This window comes from Alligator sinensis, unplaced genomic scaffold (genome assembly GCF_000455745.1).
Source record: "Alligator sinensis unplaced genomic scaffold, ASM45574v1 scaffold687_1, whole genome shotgun sequence".
Classification (NCBI taxonomy): Eukaryota; Metazoa; Chordata; order Crocodylia; family Alligatoridae; genus Alligator; species Alligator sinensis.
In genome coordinates, this window is record NW_005842662.1 from 612,406 (window position 1) to 629,217 (window position 16,812).

General features: G+C 52.5%; 2 protein-coding genes across 6 annotated transcripts in view; both read right to left on the minus strand.

The window, feature by feature from the left end:
- Window positions 1-279, minus strand: part of EFHC1 (EF-hand domain containing 1) — a 19,810-nt gene extending 19,531 nt beyond the window's left edge. The window contains exon 1 of the mRNA XM_006033811.3: window positions 159-279. Within this exon, the coding sequence (XP_006033873.1) occupies window positions 159-221 (63 nt within the window). The 5' untranslated portion in view covers window positions 222-279. The remainder of the gene's footprint in view (window positions 1-158) is intronic.
- A 3,629-nt stretch (window positions 280-3,908) lies between these two features.
- The window catches only part of PAQR8 (progestin and adipoQ receptor family member 8), a 31,374-nt gene continuing 18,470 nt past the window's right edge, over window positions 3,909-16,812 (minus strand). For 3 of the 5 annotated variants that reach the window (XM_006033812.2, XM_014524790.2, XM_025215713.1), the window contains one exon: window positions 3,909-10,100. In XM_006033812.2, coding sequence (XP_006033874.1) covers window positions 8,988-10,100 — 1,113 coding nt within the window. In that variant the 3' untranslated portion in view covers window positions 3,909-8,987. Of the gene's footprint in view, window positions 10,101-12,654; window positions 12,748-13,725; window positions 13,849-16,812 lie in introns of those variants that run through there. The other 2 variants (XM_025215714.1, XM_025215712.1) reach the window with 2 other exon arrangements.

Below are 16,812 nucleotides of genomic sequence, written 5' to 3' on the forward strand. Positions count from 1 at the left end.
CCCGTGGGTGCAGGGGGGGCCCATGGAGTGTAGGGGGGTCCCCCGTGGGGTACTGGGGGGTCCCCCGTGGGTGCAGGAGGCCCATGGGGTGCAGGGGAAGTTCCACGTGGGTGCAGGGGGTCCGCGGGGTGCAGGGTCCCCCGTGGGGCCGCGCTCACCGTGGGGTCGAGGAAGCTGAAGCCGGGCAGCAGCGGCAGCCCCTGCGCCGGGCGGGAGCTCATGGCCAGGGCGCGCTCCGGGGCTGTCGCCGGGCAACGCCGTCTCCATGGCGCCCGCAAACATTCCACGTTCCACCCCCCCACCAGTCCAGCGAATGCAGGGGAAACCAGGCGGAGCATGCGCAGTGCGGCCGCAGCCCGCTTCCCGCGCGGGGCTTTCCTTTGCGCTTGCGCAGTGGGGACTCCTGAGCTCCAGCAGGGTTGTGCTGTGTCAGGGCACAGCCCGGGCCTCTTCCAAATGCACCAGCACCCTGCACCTGGTTGTGCCCCCTCTGTAGACCCATGCAAAAGCACCACCCACTGGCCTGGCAGGGATGTAACTTGTGGGGGTGCCACAGACTGCAACAATGGCTTGAAGTTGCAGCAAAGCAGGTTGCCAGTAGTGCCAGGAAGCACTTTGCTGCTGGAGCAGGAGGCAGTGCAATAACCCCTGGGAAGCGGAGGTGTCCAGGATGAGGTGGTGCAGGGTGATAGGTGCAGCCATGCCGATGCCCTGCCACGGGCAGTGCCCACGCCTCTGGACTTTGCACACCAGCGAGCAAAACCAGACGCGGCACGTCCAGGCTGGCATGGGGGATGGCTGCTTGCCCAGCCTGGAAGGGCAGATCAGAGGGGCAAGAAGGAGCTGGGGCAGCAAGAAGAGGTGGTCATTGTGTCCGTCTTTGTCACTGGGCTACAGCCAAGCTGGCAGGGGAGAGGGGGCAGCGGGTGATGCAGCTGGATCCTCCTCCAGATGCAGGCAAGGTTGAGGGAGAGGAGAAAACCCGCCATTCTGAGATAAGAAACACAGCCTGAGCACTTCCAGAGGAGATGTATAGACTCAAGGCCAAATGGTACTGGAGGAAAAGGGCCTGGAAAGGAGCCACGAGCCAGGCATTTGCTTGCTGTCTCTCTGCTCCAGCTACCAGGCCTCAGTTCTGGTATTGATACAGCCCCGTCCGTCGCTGTAAGGACCGGAGCAATTCACAGTCTTTCATGCCCTTCTCTCAGCCCCGCTCTGAGGCCGGGCAGTGCTGGGACCCGAGACAAGAAGTGACTTGCCCAACATCACACGGAAAGTCGGTGGCAGAGCAGAGACGGGGACCCCGACAGTGCTGCCTGGGTGAATCCCTTCTCATCCCCTGCTCCCAACACATTCCTCTTGGGTACACTGGTCGTGGCAGAGGTTAAACCATTGATGCTTTCCTAGGACGTGAGGAATGGCAATAAAAACAGCAGCATATGACTCCTGCTCTTGTGGTTAAAGCACTGCCTGGGAACTCAGTTCATCTGGAGTCGGTTCCTTCCTCTGCCAGAGGCTGCCTGTGTGACCCTGGGCAACTCATTTAACCCCCATATGCCCATTTTGTTATCTGTAAAAGAGTGACAACAGTGCTACCTTTGCCAACCTTTTCTGCATCTCCTTCTATTTGGATTGTTAGCCTTTTTGGAGCCAAAAAGGCCTGTTTTCCTCTGTGCACAAACAGCACCCGATGCAGGGAGACTTGAATCCTGCTAGGGACTTGCAGCTATGGCCATAAAGACTGACAGTGAGAAAAGTCCAACTCCACGAACATCCCAGCAGCACAAGGGATGTGTGATGTTTCATCGGTGATTACGCCCCTTGCGTGATCTAACTACGTTGTATTTCACTGTGATTCTGCATGTGGCCGATTGATCCAATGCAAGGGGTTCCTGGTGAGACTTTCCCCTTGCTGTGCGCAAGTCTGTGACATATGATATAGGTATCTAGAAAGATCCTGATAATGGATGATTTACATTGAGAGCATTTTCTCATGGACTGACTGTTACCTCCCATCAGAGCAAAGCCTGGGGCTGGGAGACATTGAACAACTGGACATGGGTCGTGACTGCCCCTTCTAACACCATAGGAGATAGCAAGCTGGTGGTCTGATTTTCAGAGGCATTCAACTAGGACTTTCACTGAAATCAGTAGGAGCTGCAAACAACTGCTGAGACACAGGACGTTCATTTTTTTGTTCCTTTTTCTGACACTTGGGAGGAAAGAGTGATATGAAGCCATTGGCACTTTAAACCATGTGCCAACGGTGGATGCCAGTTCACTTCAAGACCAGACAACTTGGCATAGGTAAAAGACCCATGCCGTGGTCTGTTCCTGAAGATGATCATTACAGCAGGATCTGGTGCCTAAAACAAAAATCCTCCCCCCCTGTTGTTAACACCCCTGGGAATGAACAGAAAGCACTTCAATCCCTTTTGTAAAAGTTCCCCCCGGATGCTGGTTTCCTGCCTGCACTTGCTGTCTTGGGGCTGGGCTGGTTGCAGCTGGCTTCAGCGAGGTGGGATTTCTATCATCCTAAACAATGGTAGAAAAAAAAATCCCATACTACACCTCGCCCGTCATTATTATTCCTATTAAACAAACCCCAAACTTTCCTTACTCTTCTCTACTCTCCATTTTTTATCTTATAGAAGTATAACAGTGGACCTGGCATGTCCCTTTAACTGCGTATTGCCTTTGGGTCTTCTTCTATGAACGGTAACACTTGAAAGAAGCACATCCCTTGCCTAGAAACACATCTCTTGACCAAGGTGTAATCCTGTGGTGCTGGTTTGGTATTTGCTTGAAAACCACCATTTTTCCCCAGGTCATTTGGAAGGGAGTCCTGGCATTAGGCAGCACGCTGTCTGCCGCCCAGGGTGAGTGAACCTTGCCATCTCGTGGATGAAACATGAAGATACAGCAGTGATGGACACCCTTGCTGTTTTATTTGAAGGAAAAAAAAATAATCTTCAGTTTGGCAGGAGGAGGAGGGGGAGATATGTAGTCCCTCAGGCCCCTGGAGACAAGCCAAATGGGTGGAGATATGTCCTCCCTCAGGCCCCTGGAGACAAGCCAAATGGTCCCAACTATGCTCCCTTGGTTTAAGAGCTCACCAGGAAACCCCAGGATGGAAATGCATCCCATGTGTAGTTGGAGATGATCAGGTAGCTCTTGCAGATCTGGCCTTGCTTCAGCAAAACACTTAAGTTTGTGAGAGACCATCTACAAGCTCCTCTGCTTAACCTGAAAGACGAGCCAGAGGGCTTTGCTGAATTGGGACTTTTATTCGTGGTCCTGCTGCTGACAAACTCCCACTTAGGGTTGTGCTGTACCCAGAAGCACCATCCCACCTGCACGCTCCTACTCAAAATGTCAGATCCTGTAAATGAGGCAACCTGTCCATCATCCAACGGAGCTGAGCAAATGTCCACAGGCAGGCCTAGGACAGAGCTAAAGCTCATCACAGCTAATGATGCTAGGCACATGCTCCAGGCTGCTCAAAGGCAGCAACTTCACCTCCTTTCTGAGATCACGCACAGGCTGACCGGGAGCAAGTGGGCACGGCGGGCTTCATGCCGGTGGGCCCAGGGGTGTCATGGTGCAGCACAGAGGCGCTCAGACACACCCGTCGTCTCCCTACCTACGCCAATGTAAGCATTTGTGCCTTAACTGTAAAACGAGGCTAGTGACCAGCTCTAAGGCTCGAACAGAATTTTGCTACAAGCCCTAATGAAAGACAAGTACAGCATCATTTTTATGATATTATTATTATTCTCCTCCTTTTCCTCCTCCATGTGTGGTCTTAGAGGCCAAACTTCCACTGAATAACCCAGCAGCTGCAGCCACCCGGATTCCCCTGCTTTTCCGTGGATTGACACATTTCACATCACAAGCGTCGTACGGCTTTTATAACTTTCTTTTACTGGGGATTTTAAACGGTTGTCAGTACAGTGCAAAGCCTTGGATGTTCTCAGTGTTTTCAACAATACAAAATTCAGGATAGGTGGGGAGGACAGCTGGTGTGTGATACTCGCACCCCTTGTCGCTTCCCAGGTAACGGATGAACCCCAATATATTCATGTTTAGTAGTTTTCAGCTTGGCAGGAGGCAATGCTCGTCATCAGTAAGAGTTTTGAATACCAAGGCACGTGTGGGGCTTCAGCATATATCCCTGTTCTGTTATGTAAAGCCTTTGATGGAAATGCACCTTTAAGCTACCTACCATGCCCTCTTCACCAGGTCTGAAGAGGCTGCTTCTAACCCAAATCTCCCATTCCCCTTGGAAAAATCCTGAATGCAATGCACACCGGGCCAGCTGGCATCCTTAGTGTTAAGCAGCATAACTCCAATGGCTACAGCAGAGCTGTTATGATCTTTACTAGTTAAGGCCAGGCCCCTAGTTTCATGGGTTCACAAGCCCACTTCCCATAGGCAACCCACTGAAGATGGATGGGCTCAGCCTCTTACAACCAGGTCGCTGTTAGACACTATAAACCACTAGATCAGTTATGGCTGATCAGTCTGAGGAGGATCTGTTCAGTTTTGCATCATTCAAGAAGTCCCCAATGCTGGAGCAAATGATTTCGGGGATGCCTAAGGATGGCAAGTTCCAGCCAGCTGAGCATGAGTTGTGGGGGACACAACCAGCTGGGAAGCTGGTGCGGTGGCATTTAGTTTCTTAGGACCACCAAAGTTAACAGCAAACCTCTCCCTGACTTCAGAGGGAGCAGGATAGCGCTGTCAGCAGCTGCTTGGTACCTGGCCAGCCCAGGGGGAAGATGCATCATATCTCACAGCACAAGGTCCAGTGACATATAAGGCACGAGTACAAATCGACTTGGAAAGAGGGAGGATGGGCAAGCAGGTCTGATGACAGCTAGTTCAGGCACCGGGAAAAGAAGTGGGGGGCGGCGATTGGAGGTGGCTCCAGTGTCGGACAAAGCACCTTGTGTCTCAAGGACAGCAGCATTGGTCAGTAGTTCCCTGCAAAATCAGCCCCATCATTCCCACAAGAAGGTCAGTGGCTGGTCTGGCTGCAGAGAGGGATATGGGGAAGTGGATGGCATCACTCACAGATGCAACGTGGGAAGACTAAAAACACCACCAAGGATGCAATGGGGAAAAGTGGAATTGCTTTTTGACACCAGTAGGTGGTGATACATCTCCACTGAAGATGTCTTTCTAGGTTCTCCATGCCCAGATGGCATTGCTTTTTCTGTCCTTTGCTTGGGGCAGAGCGTGGAGCCTGGTTTGCAATGCTTGCAGAAGCAAAGGCCTGGTCTATACCCAAAGACTGTACCAGAATAATCATGTCTCTCAGTGGTATGGTTTGCTACGAGCAAAAAGAGGCCTACTGCAGGTACACACACAGTGTATACAGGTACTTACACCATAATCTTATGCTATACACCTTGAACAGGTGTCTTGCCCTTCCTGCAGGGAAGCATGTTTATACCAGCATAACTGCATCCACACTTCAGGGCAATACATTTTAACTGGACTGGTATTGCTACAGCAGTGATGCTCAGTCCAGGCCGGCTCAGGACAGCCCTGGGTGTATTGTGGCAGCTCAACGGAAAGCTCCTGTCCTACTTGTACTGCGATCAATAGAGACAGGAAGGGCGGATCTACACGTGCTATTAATGTGAATAAATAAATATTGGCATACTTCGTGCTGGAGTTTATTGCTCCCAGGTGCTGCATTTACACGTGCGCCCGGGACTGCACCAGCTGGCAGGAGACCCAGGGGGGTCAGCCTGCCAGCCCAGGGCTGCTATGACCCGGCTCGATGTCCTGCAGAGAGGCTGGCTAAGGCACAAGGGTACTTCCGTGCAGTGCTAACCAGCAGGCAGCCCCCACACTGAAGCACCCTCGTGCCCCAGCCAATCCCATCAGCGTCTGTACATGCACGGCGGTGCACTAAATAACATCGCCTCAGGACAGTACTTGTGTTTACAGGTACTAACCTATGGCAGAGTTAATTAGTTTACTGTGGCTTAATAGGGCTGAATGTGTAGACGCTGAGACTTTACTCCAGAGCTAATTAGGCAACTCCGCAGTAAACATCCTGGGTAGATGCACCCAAGTGCATGCCACATTATTTGATATACCCAATGCATGTAGGAAATAAAGTATCTGCTTGAAACCATGCGTGATAAACTGAAGAGCCACTTGTGGCTCAGGAGCAGCAGTCTGGGTCTTGCTGGGCTACAGGAACACTGTTCCATAGAAAGTCTTCCCCAAAAGGATAAGAGACCAACACAATGTCATGAAGACAACTGAGTAGTTGCCTCCTATTAAATATTTCTAGTATTGACCAACCCAGGCTAGATTTGAACCACGAGTGCCGAGTTCAAAACTTCTCTCCATACTTTAACCCAAGCAGCATCCCCCACACCCCATCCTCCACAGATTAAATCATTAAGGCTAATATTTTCAGATCGGGGGGCCTAGAGTTAGGCCCCTGAATCCAAAGAAAGGCACCTAGTATGTGGCTTGGTTTTCCGAGATCCCCCCGACCCTACCCTCCTCCATTTTTCTCTCCAATTGACCTTTACCCAGCAAAAGGTTATGGCTGACATCACAGCTTTCTGGGTGTCAAAGCCCACAACAAAAGGGGACTTGAGAAGCTCCTTAAAGCAGATATTTGAATGCTACAGCCAAGGCTTGTGGTGTGTGAGCTTCAGAACCACCTCTCCCAGCACCATCTCCAAACTCCCACTGTGTTTGGCTTTGCATGTTTAGACTAGGACTTCATAGGCCACATCCTCAGCTGGAGTAAATCAGCATAGAGCTACCAAAGTTAATAAGGATCTACACCACGTGTGAACCAGCTCGCTCAAGGACCACCTGAGCATGGAGACCAGGAACAGGACCTACACAAAGCACGGTGGCATATCCAACGGGAGGGGACCAGGGTGGATCAGAGGGAGAGACCAGAATGGACAATGCAAGAGGTGGGTACAGGCTGGCCCTACGAGGACTCTGCCTAGGCAGGGAATCCTAGAAGGCAGCTGATATGAAGCACCATTGATTTCAATGGAGCTACGCCAATTTACATCACAGCGTTCTGGCCCGGTGCCTCCAGTTTCCTATTTCCCACTGAAGCCAACACAGCAGGGACTCGGCCAGTCGGCGAATAACTTCCTATCCCGCCAGCCCCTTGTCGGTCATGTGGGGTGGTGGTAGTCACAGCCCGCTGCAGGAAATACATAAGCTGCCCCCTCCTCCCATTCCAGTCCCAAAGGAAAAGGCACTGGTGTCTTCTGCCATCCTCTCCTTGCAGCAGAGGGCAAGGGCCTCTTACACCATCCGCTCCATCCCTATGCCAGCACAGTACAGTCTGTGCCCTCTCCACTCCCTGGGCACCTGTTGGCGCTCTGCAGAAAGAAGCACGCAGGAGCAATTGGCCATCCAGGATAGAGAAGAAACCTGCCCTGAGGTCAGGACAGACCATCAGACACCAGGCAGGATTTGTCAGAGGGAGGATGAGCACATCCTTTTTATCTCCCTGACTCCTTTCTCCTCCTGTTATGATGTTTTAACTGATGATGAAATGTGGCAGGGTCCTCAAAGGGCACTGTTTGCCCCTCTAAGCATGCCACAGGCTGGATAATGGCGCATTAAAGCACACTGCTCCTGACCAGAACAGGACCATACTCACCGTTAAAGGAGAAGGAGGAACTTCATGCTGATTTAATCTTTGTCGCCTTTGTGGGCAACCAGGGAAAATGCTCTGTTCATAACTAGGCTAGAGGCACAAACTCGCATTTGACTTAGGCTGCCAAATAGCCAACCATATCATAAAGCCAGGATGCATTCAAACAACAGACCTACAACGGAAAAGGCCTGTATCCAGTTACCCCTCCCTGAGACTGTCTGCCGCGTCGTATGAAATTTTCATGAGTAGCCCTGGGACTCGATGTCTGTAAACACCTGCAGCACGACAACCCTGGGAGAGAAGATGGCTCTGAGCTCACATCACTGCTGCGTCAGCTGCCTGAGAAATGCTGGGCCAATGCCAATCAGTGGAGCAGAGGAAAGGCTGAGGTGTCAAGGCTAGATCTGGCTCTCAATGTCCCCAAAGTTTTTTGAGGGAGGGTGGAGCTAGAGGGTTAAACCAGGCCTATTGCTACAATGATTTGTCACAGTCACCCTACAAACCTGGTATCGATGAAGCCGAGGATGAAGGAGAGTGGAGAACGTGGTGGACAAGAACCCAAACCGGAGAAGGAGCAAGGACGAACTGGGGGTCTTTAAGAGGAGGTTAGACAAACACCTCGATGGGGTCGTTTGACCCCAGCACTTTTTCCTGCCATGGCAGGGGGTCGGACTTGATGATCTGCTCAGGTCCCCCCGACCCCACCAACTATGAAACTATGAAACCATGAATGCACCTGCATATCTTTCAACACCCTTGCAGCTGCACCCTTAATTTTAGACTCAAAGCACCCAATCCTGCTCCCAGGGACATGGTGCAATTGACTGCCACAGCAGCTGGATCCACCCCACAAAGATGGACAGACCCCAGTGAGTCATCTCATTAGTCTAGGACTGATCTTTGCCATATATTCTCCAACGTTTGCCAAAGCCATGAGTGACTGTAGTCATGGTGCTTCCCCATCTTCCCTTGGAAGACGGCTCCATAGTCTAATATAACAGCCCTTGGCTGAAACTGGGTATGATATCTCCAGCAGGCTTACTGGAGTGGAATGGACTAGAAAACTCTGCCTCACCCATGCGTCCTTGGTTAGGTGTCCTGATCTGGCATAAAACACCCCCCTGCCCTGCAGGAGCGGGCCACTCCAGCAGAAATGCCTCTGATGCAAAGGCTTGTCCAGCCCGAGCCTCCTCTCTCAGCCATGTCAGACAGACAGTGTTATGCAAACAAACCAGTTTAGGTCTATCTACATTATCCTCCTTCACTGGTTTCCAGCAAGCTGGACCCAGCCAGTTAGTATCTACTCCATCTCCAGGATGGCCTCTCAAGAGTCCTTTTTAACCAGCGCTGCCTTGATCCGACACCGCAAGAAGTAGGCTGTGACTGCGCTGCAAGCCACGAGGCCAAAGAACGAGCCGCAGGACACGTAGATGGAGAGAGGCCCGTGTCTCCTCTGGAAGATTTCCTGCCTGTTCTTGTAGTCTAGGAAGATAGCCTCCAGCTGTGAGAGCGTGCAGATGGCCAGGAAGGTGTGGAAGATCTGGTGGGCATGGCCAACGATGTCGCAGGACCCAGGGAAGTATTTCTCGGGCACGGGGCAGGAGAAGAAGTAAGCGCTGATGAGGAAGAAGAGGATCTGGAAGGTGTGATACCAGGCAGCCTTCTCCTCACACCCCCCCAGGTGGCACATGACCACCCGATGCGCCACCGGGCTGATGTCCAAGACGAAGGCTAGCCCGGCCGGGATCACTTGGCACACCTTCCTCATGATGGGATACGGGCGGCGGTATCGGTATTTGGCATAGCAGCAGCCGGCACAGGACAGCCAGCCGCAGAAAGCAGCTGCCGGGAGGAAGAAGAGCCAGAACTTATCATACCAGGCTTGATCAGAGCTGTAGTAGAAATGGGCCAGGGCACTGCCATACTGGTAGATGCTGACTCCGACGTAGTCCGCAAAGTAGAAGGTGTAGTGGGACAGCTCTGACTTAGACTGCAGCAGATGGGCTAGGAGGCTACACGTCAGGTAGGTGACGGAGGACAGGACAAAGATGAACAGGGGCAAGGACTGGACATCCACGGACAGCTCCTCCCCATCAGCAAAGGTTTTGAACCTCAGCAGCACTGCCAGGGCCGCCAGGAGGTGGGTCCACACATTCACCACCTCGTTGTGCTTCTGGAAGAGGCTGAAGAAGTAGTACCGCCATTCCTGCCCGGTGGGGCGGTATCCGGTCTGGATGTAGGGCTCCCGGAAAAGCTGGGGCACGTCCGACTCCCTGACAGTGCACGGCATTTTGGGGAAGCCTTCCTCCAGCAGCTTGGGCAGGCGGCGCAGCTGCTGCCCGCTCACCGACAAGGTGCTGATCCGCTCCAGGATGGCTGTCATCATGCTCCCTGCAGTAGTGGGTAGTCTGTCACCAGGAAATGTTGTGTTCTTGTCCTGCAAGAAGGAGAGAAATGAGAGGCATTCATGACCAAGAAAACCCCTGCAGCATGAAGCCCATGGTCCCAGGATGGGGGGGGAGGGATGCTTTCTGGAGCTCATGGGATGCTACCAGCTCATGCAACCCACTGCCTTAGTGCCCTCATCTCTCCTGCCCTTCACTTGCAGCAGACTGCTTTGGACCTGCAGTATGCAAGAGGGGCAAGAGCAGACTTCCCTGTGGACCTTTCTGCAAGCACAAGGGATTGGGATCAATGGCCCATGAGGCTCTGCCAGTGCAATGCCCCAATATTCAGTTTGATCTGAGCTGAAACCTCTCCCTAGGACTAGGTCTGCATGGGCATGCCCCTCCTCCTGTAGCGGGATACCAAGCCCCTCAAGACTCTGACCCATGTTCATGAAAATATGTCTATACCCCTGTGCAAGAAGCTTTCACAGCAGGCTGCTGAGGAACAGACAACCTGCTCCCATGAAGGTCTCACCCGAATCCCCCAGACTTTGGTTTAAACTTTGCTGCAGAAAGTTTGATATCCCTTTGTTCATTTTAACATTCATTACTACCCTGGCATCCTTATTCGCTGCAGGATCAATACAATGCAAATAAGGTGCAGTTGTACAAAAGCCTATTGAGCTCTTCTTACAGATCTAAGTATAAGGGGCAGACAACTAATACATTTACTTTGGAGGAATCTGACTTTACTCCTGGGTAAAAATGGATCGGACCCATGCTGTACAGCCTTATACCAGGGTAGATCATTTTACTCCAGGGTAAAATCACCTCCTCCAAAATGAGAAGCAGCTATACTACCGTGCGAGTTACACCAGGGTGTACTGATCATTTGTCTGCTCCCCAAATCTGTTTCCTCCTGGGTACCCCGCTTTGTGCAATACATATTGGGTTCCCACCAACTAATGGCCAGTCATTGTAACAACTCCTATTGGGAACAGCTAGCAAGGGAGAGCTCGTCGTATGCCTGCTCCTTACTGGGTGCCTTTACACGTGCAATTCATATGCAGCAATAAACTCCGGTGCCTGCTCCTTACTGGGTGCCTTTGCGCGTGCAATTCATACGCAGCAATAAACTCCAGTGCATATCATACCAAAGTTTAGTGCTCCCAGGTGCAGTTTTTACACATGTACCTGGGATCACAGCATACTGAGTCAGCTTGGAGCAGCCCCAGCTGGCAGGGAGCCTGGTGGGAAAGCCTGCTAGCCTGGGGCTGGTCCGATTCAGCTCAACGTGCTGCCAAGGGGCTGGCTGGGCCATGAGGGTGCTCCAGCACAGGGCTAGCCGGCAGGCAGCCCCCACACTGAAGCACCTTTATGCCCTAGCCAGCCCCATCAGCATCTACACATGCATTGCTGCAGAGTAAAAAAAAAAAAACTCCACCATAGGATAGTACTTGCATTTACAAATACTAACCTATAGTGGAGTGAATCACTTTACTCCATCCTAATAGCACTGCACATGTAGACACTAAGACGTTTACTGCAGAGCTAATTAGGCAACTGCAGTAAATGTCTCATGTAGATGCACCCACTATGAAGTAGATTCACTAAAGATTAAAATCCAAGATACATTTCTCCAAAACAATTGTGCCATGTGTCCATTCCTTAGGAAAGGGGTGTCCAACTCACCTGGCTCTGCAGGATGGATCAGGCCCCCAGACCCCCTACCCCACATGCTGGATCCAGCAGCTGTGATGTCTGCTCCAGCTGATCTGGGACTGTGCCACACATAATGCCTGCCCTGAATGCAAGTCCTGGACTGGCTGGTGTGGGCATCATGTCTGGCAAGCTCCCAGACCAGCCAAGGAGGACACTGGACCGCCACCCCCCACACCCCACCAACCTCATAGGCTGGATCTAGCTCATGCTCATGGTCTGGGACTGCACTGCACATGGGGCCTGCTCTGGGAACCATGCTGCACACAGCGCCCATCCCAGACCGGCTGGAGCAGGCACGGGATCTAGCATGCAGGGGGGATGTGGATTGGCCTCGTGTGCCATGTCCTGTCCATATGCATGGTGTATGGTGTGTGCCCTGGGCCCTGTGTACAAGGCTGGTCCAGCATGCATCCCCCGTGGCACATGGGTCAACTCAAGTCCCAGGGTGAGTACCGGGGGCCGGATAACATCACTCTGCAGCCTGCGAACCAGATCTTTGACATCCCTGCCCTAGGAGTACTGTTACCGCTTTGTTTAAAGATGTGCACGAGCATTTACAAGATCTGAGCCTCTCCCCTTAGCTGACAGGCATCCAGCAGCCACCACGTTGGAGACAAGTAAATCCAGATAAGTATTTTGTTTCAGGGCGGGAAGTATTTCCCTCTCTCTCTGAAGCACTGGATACTGGTCATTGCCAGAAACTGGCATCACGGCCGCTACGCAAGGGGTGTTGTGGGCAGGGATGATTGGCAGAGCGTTTCCTAAAGGACCTGGAGACTAACAGCTCTGCGAATCCTCTCATTGCCGCTTTGCCCTTAAACCCAGAGCAAAGGTTGGGGAACGGGACAACAGATCTGCAGCAAACCAGGTCACAAAACCTACCCTGGGAAGACAACAGGCCCAGCTTGCAAAGCTGTGGAAGAGGCAGAGAGGAAAGTCGAGGACGGTCATTGTGACCCTGATGCAGCATCTCGGTGTCTCCCACTTCCTCTACCAACTCGCCTGGGCTGTCAACACATGTCTGACTGCAACTTCCCAATTCCAGCAGGCACCGGTTGCCATACCCAAGATTACAAAAGGGTTTCTAGCACAGCCCCTGCTTCCCTGGCGCGCTGACCTCTCAGGGCTGTAATTTTCCATGATTGCCAAAGGGGAACTTGTTTGGTGAGATTGTCCCAACTCCCCTCGGTCATTTCAAGGTGACGCGAGGGCTCTTTTGCACATTACACTCGGACAAAACAAGATTTGAACGTGTTTTTAAAGCGGGGTTGTAGCAAATGCTGGCAGCCAGGTGAAATCTGCTGAGGGCTTCTGCCTTGGCCTCAGACCAGGAGGAAATGGTTTACATCTTGACTATGTGAGAGCAGAAGACCCCCTACTCGCCACTGCAGCAACTGTCCTGCAAGGGTGGGGGAGCAGGTAGTTGAATCCTGCATCCCAAGGTCATCCCTGAGTATAAAGCACAGCAGCTCTGGTGGTGTAGCTCAGTGCCAGGGTGGTTGTAAGCCAGGTTGGTGTGCCCCTTCCTGACCCCATCAATCCTGGGGTTATCCAAGTCCCAAAGCCATCTCTGCAATATGCTGGAGCAGTGTCAGGGCTGCTCTGTTTGAAGCTGCAGACCATCATGGCCCAACTCAAGCCCCTTTTCTCCCATCCGTGCTATGCTGCTATGCCCCTGGATGAGTGCAGTGATTCACAGCACACAGGCACTCAGTTCACCCAGACACAGCACGTGGCAGTGCCACCTGGCACCGACAGTGCCAGCAAACTGTGAGAGGAGCAAAGCAGCCAAGGATAGCACCCGTACCTCCCACTGAAACCTAGCGTGAAGCCCAGGGGGCTCAAAGTCCTGCAAAACCACTCAATGCACAGCAGTACCCAGTCCTGGCACAAGCATGGAGAGTGCAAGGAAGCTCCTTCTTGCAGCATGACACAAGGGCCATGAGCACTTACAGCTCTGCCATGCAGGGGAGATAGCTGTTCCTGTGCAGGGGCTGGCCAGGGGCCTGGGCACCATTTCTGTCCCTTGCCAGGCACGCTGGGTCACGCACAGGATGATCTCATGGCAGGGTAGCACGAGGTCACTGTTGAGGAAGTTGGGAAATTTTCTTAGATACCAGATCCTGTTAAGGGTGCAGCATTTACATTTATTGTCACCACACGCAGCATCAGGAAGCAGGCAGCGGCTAAAGAAAATGAAAACATAAGTTGGCGGCGAGGGGGGATCAAGAAAAGAGTCCATTCTCTCCCCTTCCCCAAACAGATCCACATAGGAGTTGTGTTTTGGGAAGTCACTAAGAAAAGGGGAAACCTCTCAAACAAGACCACAGAATCACAGAACAGAATCAGAGGAAAATAGAGCTGGAAGGGATCCCATGAAGGCATCAGATCCCTGCTCAGGGTAAGATTGTCCCCAACCATCAAGTCTCTGCCCAGCCTGCTCTTAGAAGTTTCCAAGGATGGAGATACCAACCCTCTCTAGGCAGCCGGCAGCAATGCTTGACCACCATCGTAGGCAGAAAGTTCTTCCTAACATCCCACCTCAATGCCCCCTGCTGCAGTTTAGGACCATCAAACCATGGGGTGGTGCAAGCTGTCTCACCAGCCAGGAGCAGAGGTGGGTAAATCTACCCTATTGCTCTATCTGGACATGGTCTTTCTGAACAGGCGAGGGGGCCCAGCTGGCACTGCAGGAGACTGGAGACAGTGCATGCGTCTAACATGGCATCACAGCTGTCTCCGGGTCAGCTCCTCCCGAGAGTCCTAGCCTGGGATATGCCATGCTGCATGGCCTCCAGCCTAGAGCTGAGCACAAGGGCACACCTTGCATCGCAACCAAGGCTGTGGCTGTTCCCGTGCTGGGAGAAGGCCCTATGCATCTTGCAGACCGGACCATCTGTATTGCCACGCAGAGCAGCCCATCGTCTGCTGTCTCTAGCTGACCAGCTCCCGACCCTGGGGTTTGCCTCGCTCCCTGCATGGCACTGTACGCACCGGCTGGCTAAACTCCCTAGTCCTACACTCCCCCCGGTGCTCCAAACCTCTTCTCTGGCCCCTGCCCTTTTATTGACTTTGGGTCCAGAAAGCTCAAAGAAAGCACAGGAACCTGCACTCCCCCAGGCAAAATGCATGGTTGAGCAGGGAGATCCTGAGATGAGCCACGTTGGGAGGTGGCCATATCGTGGCAGCCATAACTTCTGTGCCTTCTTGCCCATGAGTGGACCTTAGCTTTCTGCACGCCACTGGCCCCTCTCCTCCTACTACCCATGGGACTCACTGATACATCCCACGCCGGAGGGTTTGTAGCCAGGCCCCAGCTGACTATTCCCCAACTTTCCTTTAAACAAACAGCAGCCATATACTCTGCCCTACTGAAGGCTTTGAGTTGAGTGATGATCACTGGACAACCAGGAGACCTAGTGGTCTCCCAGAAGACTTATCATGGCTAGCTTGTGTGACCCTTGTGAACCTCACTGGGGACTGACTGTGGGTCTGGATCTATTCAATATAAGCTGGTTTACCCAAAGGCCTTGGAGACCTCCAAACCCCCTGGATAAATGTGGCACTACTGGTGTCAAGGGCTCTGACTAGGTTTAAAGTTAACCACACGTCATTGGGCTGGCATAGTAAGACCCAACTGCAGCTTGCACCTGGCTGCTCTGATGCAAGACGGATAGGCCTGGTGTATAAATCTAGATAGGCTTAAATGGAAAGATCCCTGCTACTCGTACACACAGGCACCAATGCATCAGCATGAACGTCTTCCTTGCCCACATGGCATAAGGGCTAGGGGAGACCACACTGGCAAGGTCCACACCAGCTCAGGGCATCCCTACATAGGCAAGTGCATACACATGTTGAATGCACCGGCTCTGGCACTGTGCGTCACAAAAGACACGCAGACCGGGCTGCTGGGACTTCTGACGGCCGACCGCTGTGCTAGGCTCCAGCTCAGGGTGCAGACCGAAGCGTAGCACCGTCCAGCTCCTGGATAAACAGCCGGAGGATGAAACAAGCTGCCTAGGCAAGCAGTGCGCTCCCCTTCAGTGCAATCCCCCTGGCAAGAAGAGACGGGGTGGGCAGCGATCTGCTATCATTTAGGAACAGCAGATCCTGCATCCATGCAGGGAGAGGACTAGATGACCCTCGAGAACCAGTCCATGGATTCCAGCCCTACACTTCTACACATCTTCCCCAAATGTATTTAGGGCCTCGTCGAAAGCGCAGACCAGCGATTCATAACTGGGGAGCCACAAGCGGGAGGGACCGTGGGGGCAGGTGGCTCCAGTTGCTGGAGGAGCAAGCCCCAGAAATGGGGTCAGCCCCGTGCCCCCCCTCAGGTACAGACCAGGAGCAGGAAGAGGGCACAGTGGAGAAAGTGGCACAAAGCAGGATGAGGTCCTGCCCTCACAACCCTCATCTGATACCACCTACATCAGTGGTCCTTCAAACATTTTACCCCCTGGGCTCCCTCCATCATTTTTCTGAATTTAGATTTTCTCGGTGATTCTCGACCTAGGTGCCACTAAACGGAGAAAAGTAACGGCAGGGAGCCTTCAGGCTACAGAGATTGAGAACTGCCAGTGCAGAGCATGCACCGTTTTGAGGAGGACCTAGAAATGCTCAACACCCTTAAAAATCAGGGGCACGTCAAAATGGATCCAATCGATCTTATACACAGGAGACATCCTCTGAGCGGCTCCGGGTGCAGAAAACACCAGCATGTAAAGGGCGAAACCAGCCTGAAGACGAAACGAAACAAAACCACCCCTCGATATCAAAAAAAACAAAAAACAAACCCCCCGCAAGAAACCAGTTGGAAACTGAGATAAAACTGTGCAAAATTAAGAAATTCCCGGGCTGCTTATTTTAAAGCAACCCCATGACACCAGCGAGCAAAAAAACAAGTTGGCAATTTCTGGCGATCATGGGGCGAACAAAGCAACAAGCAATTAATGTTCAAGGCGGGGAAAAAAGAGACAGAAACCCAAGGTCAGCGCTGACTGTTTCGCTTTCACAGAGCCTCTATTCTTCCCCTCT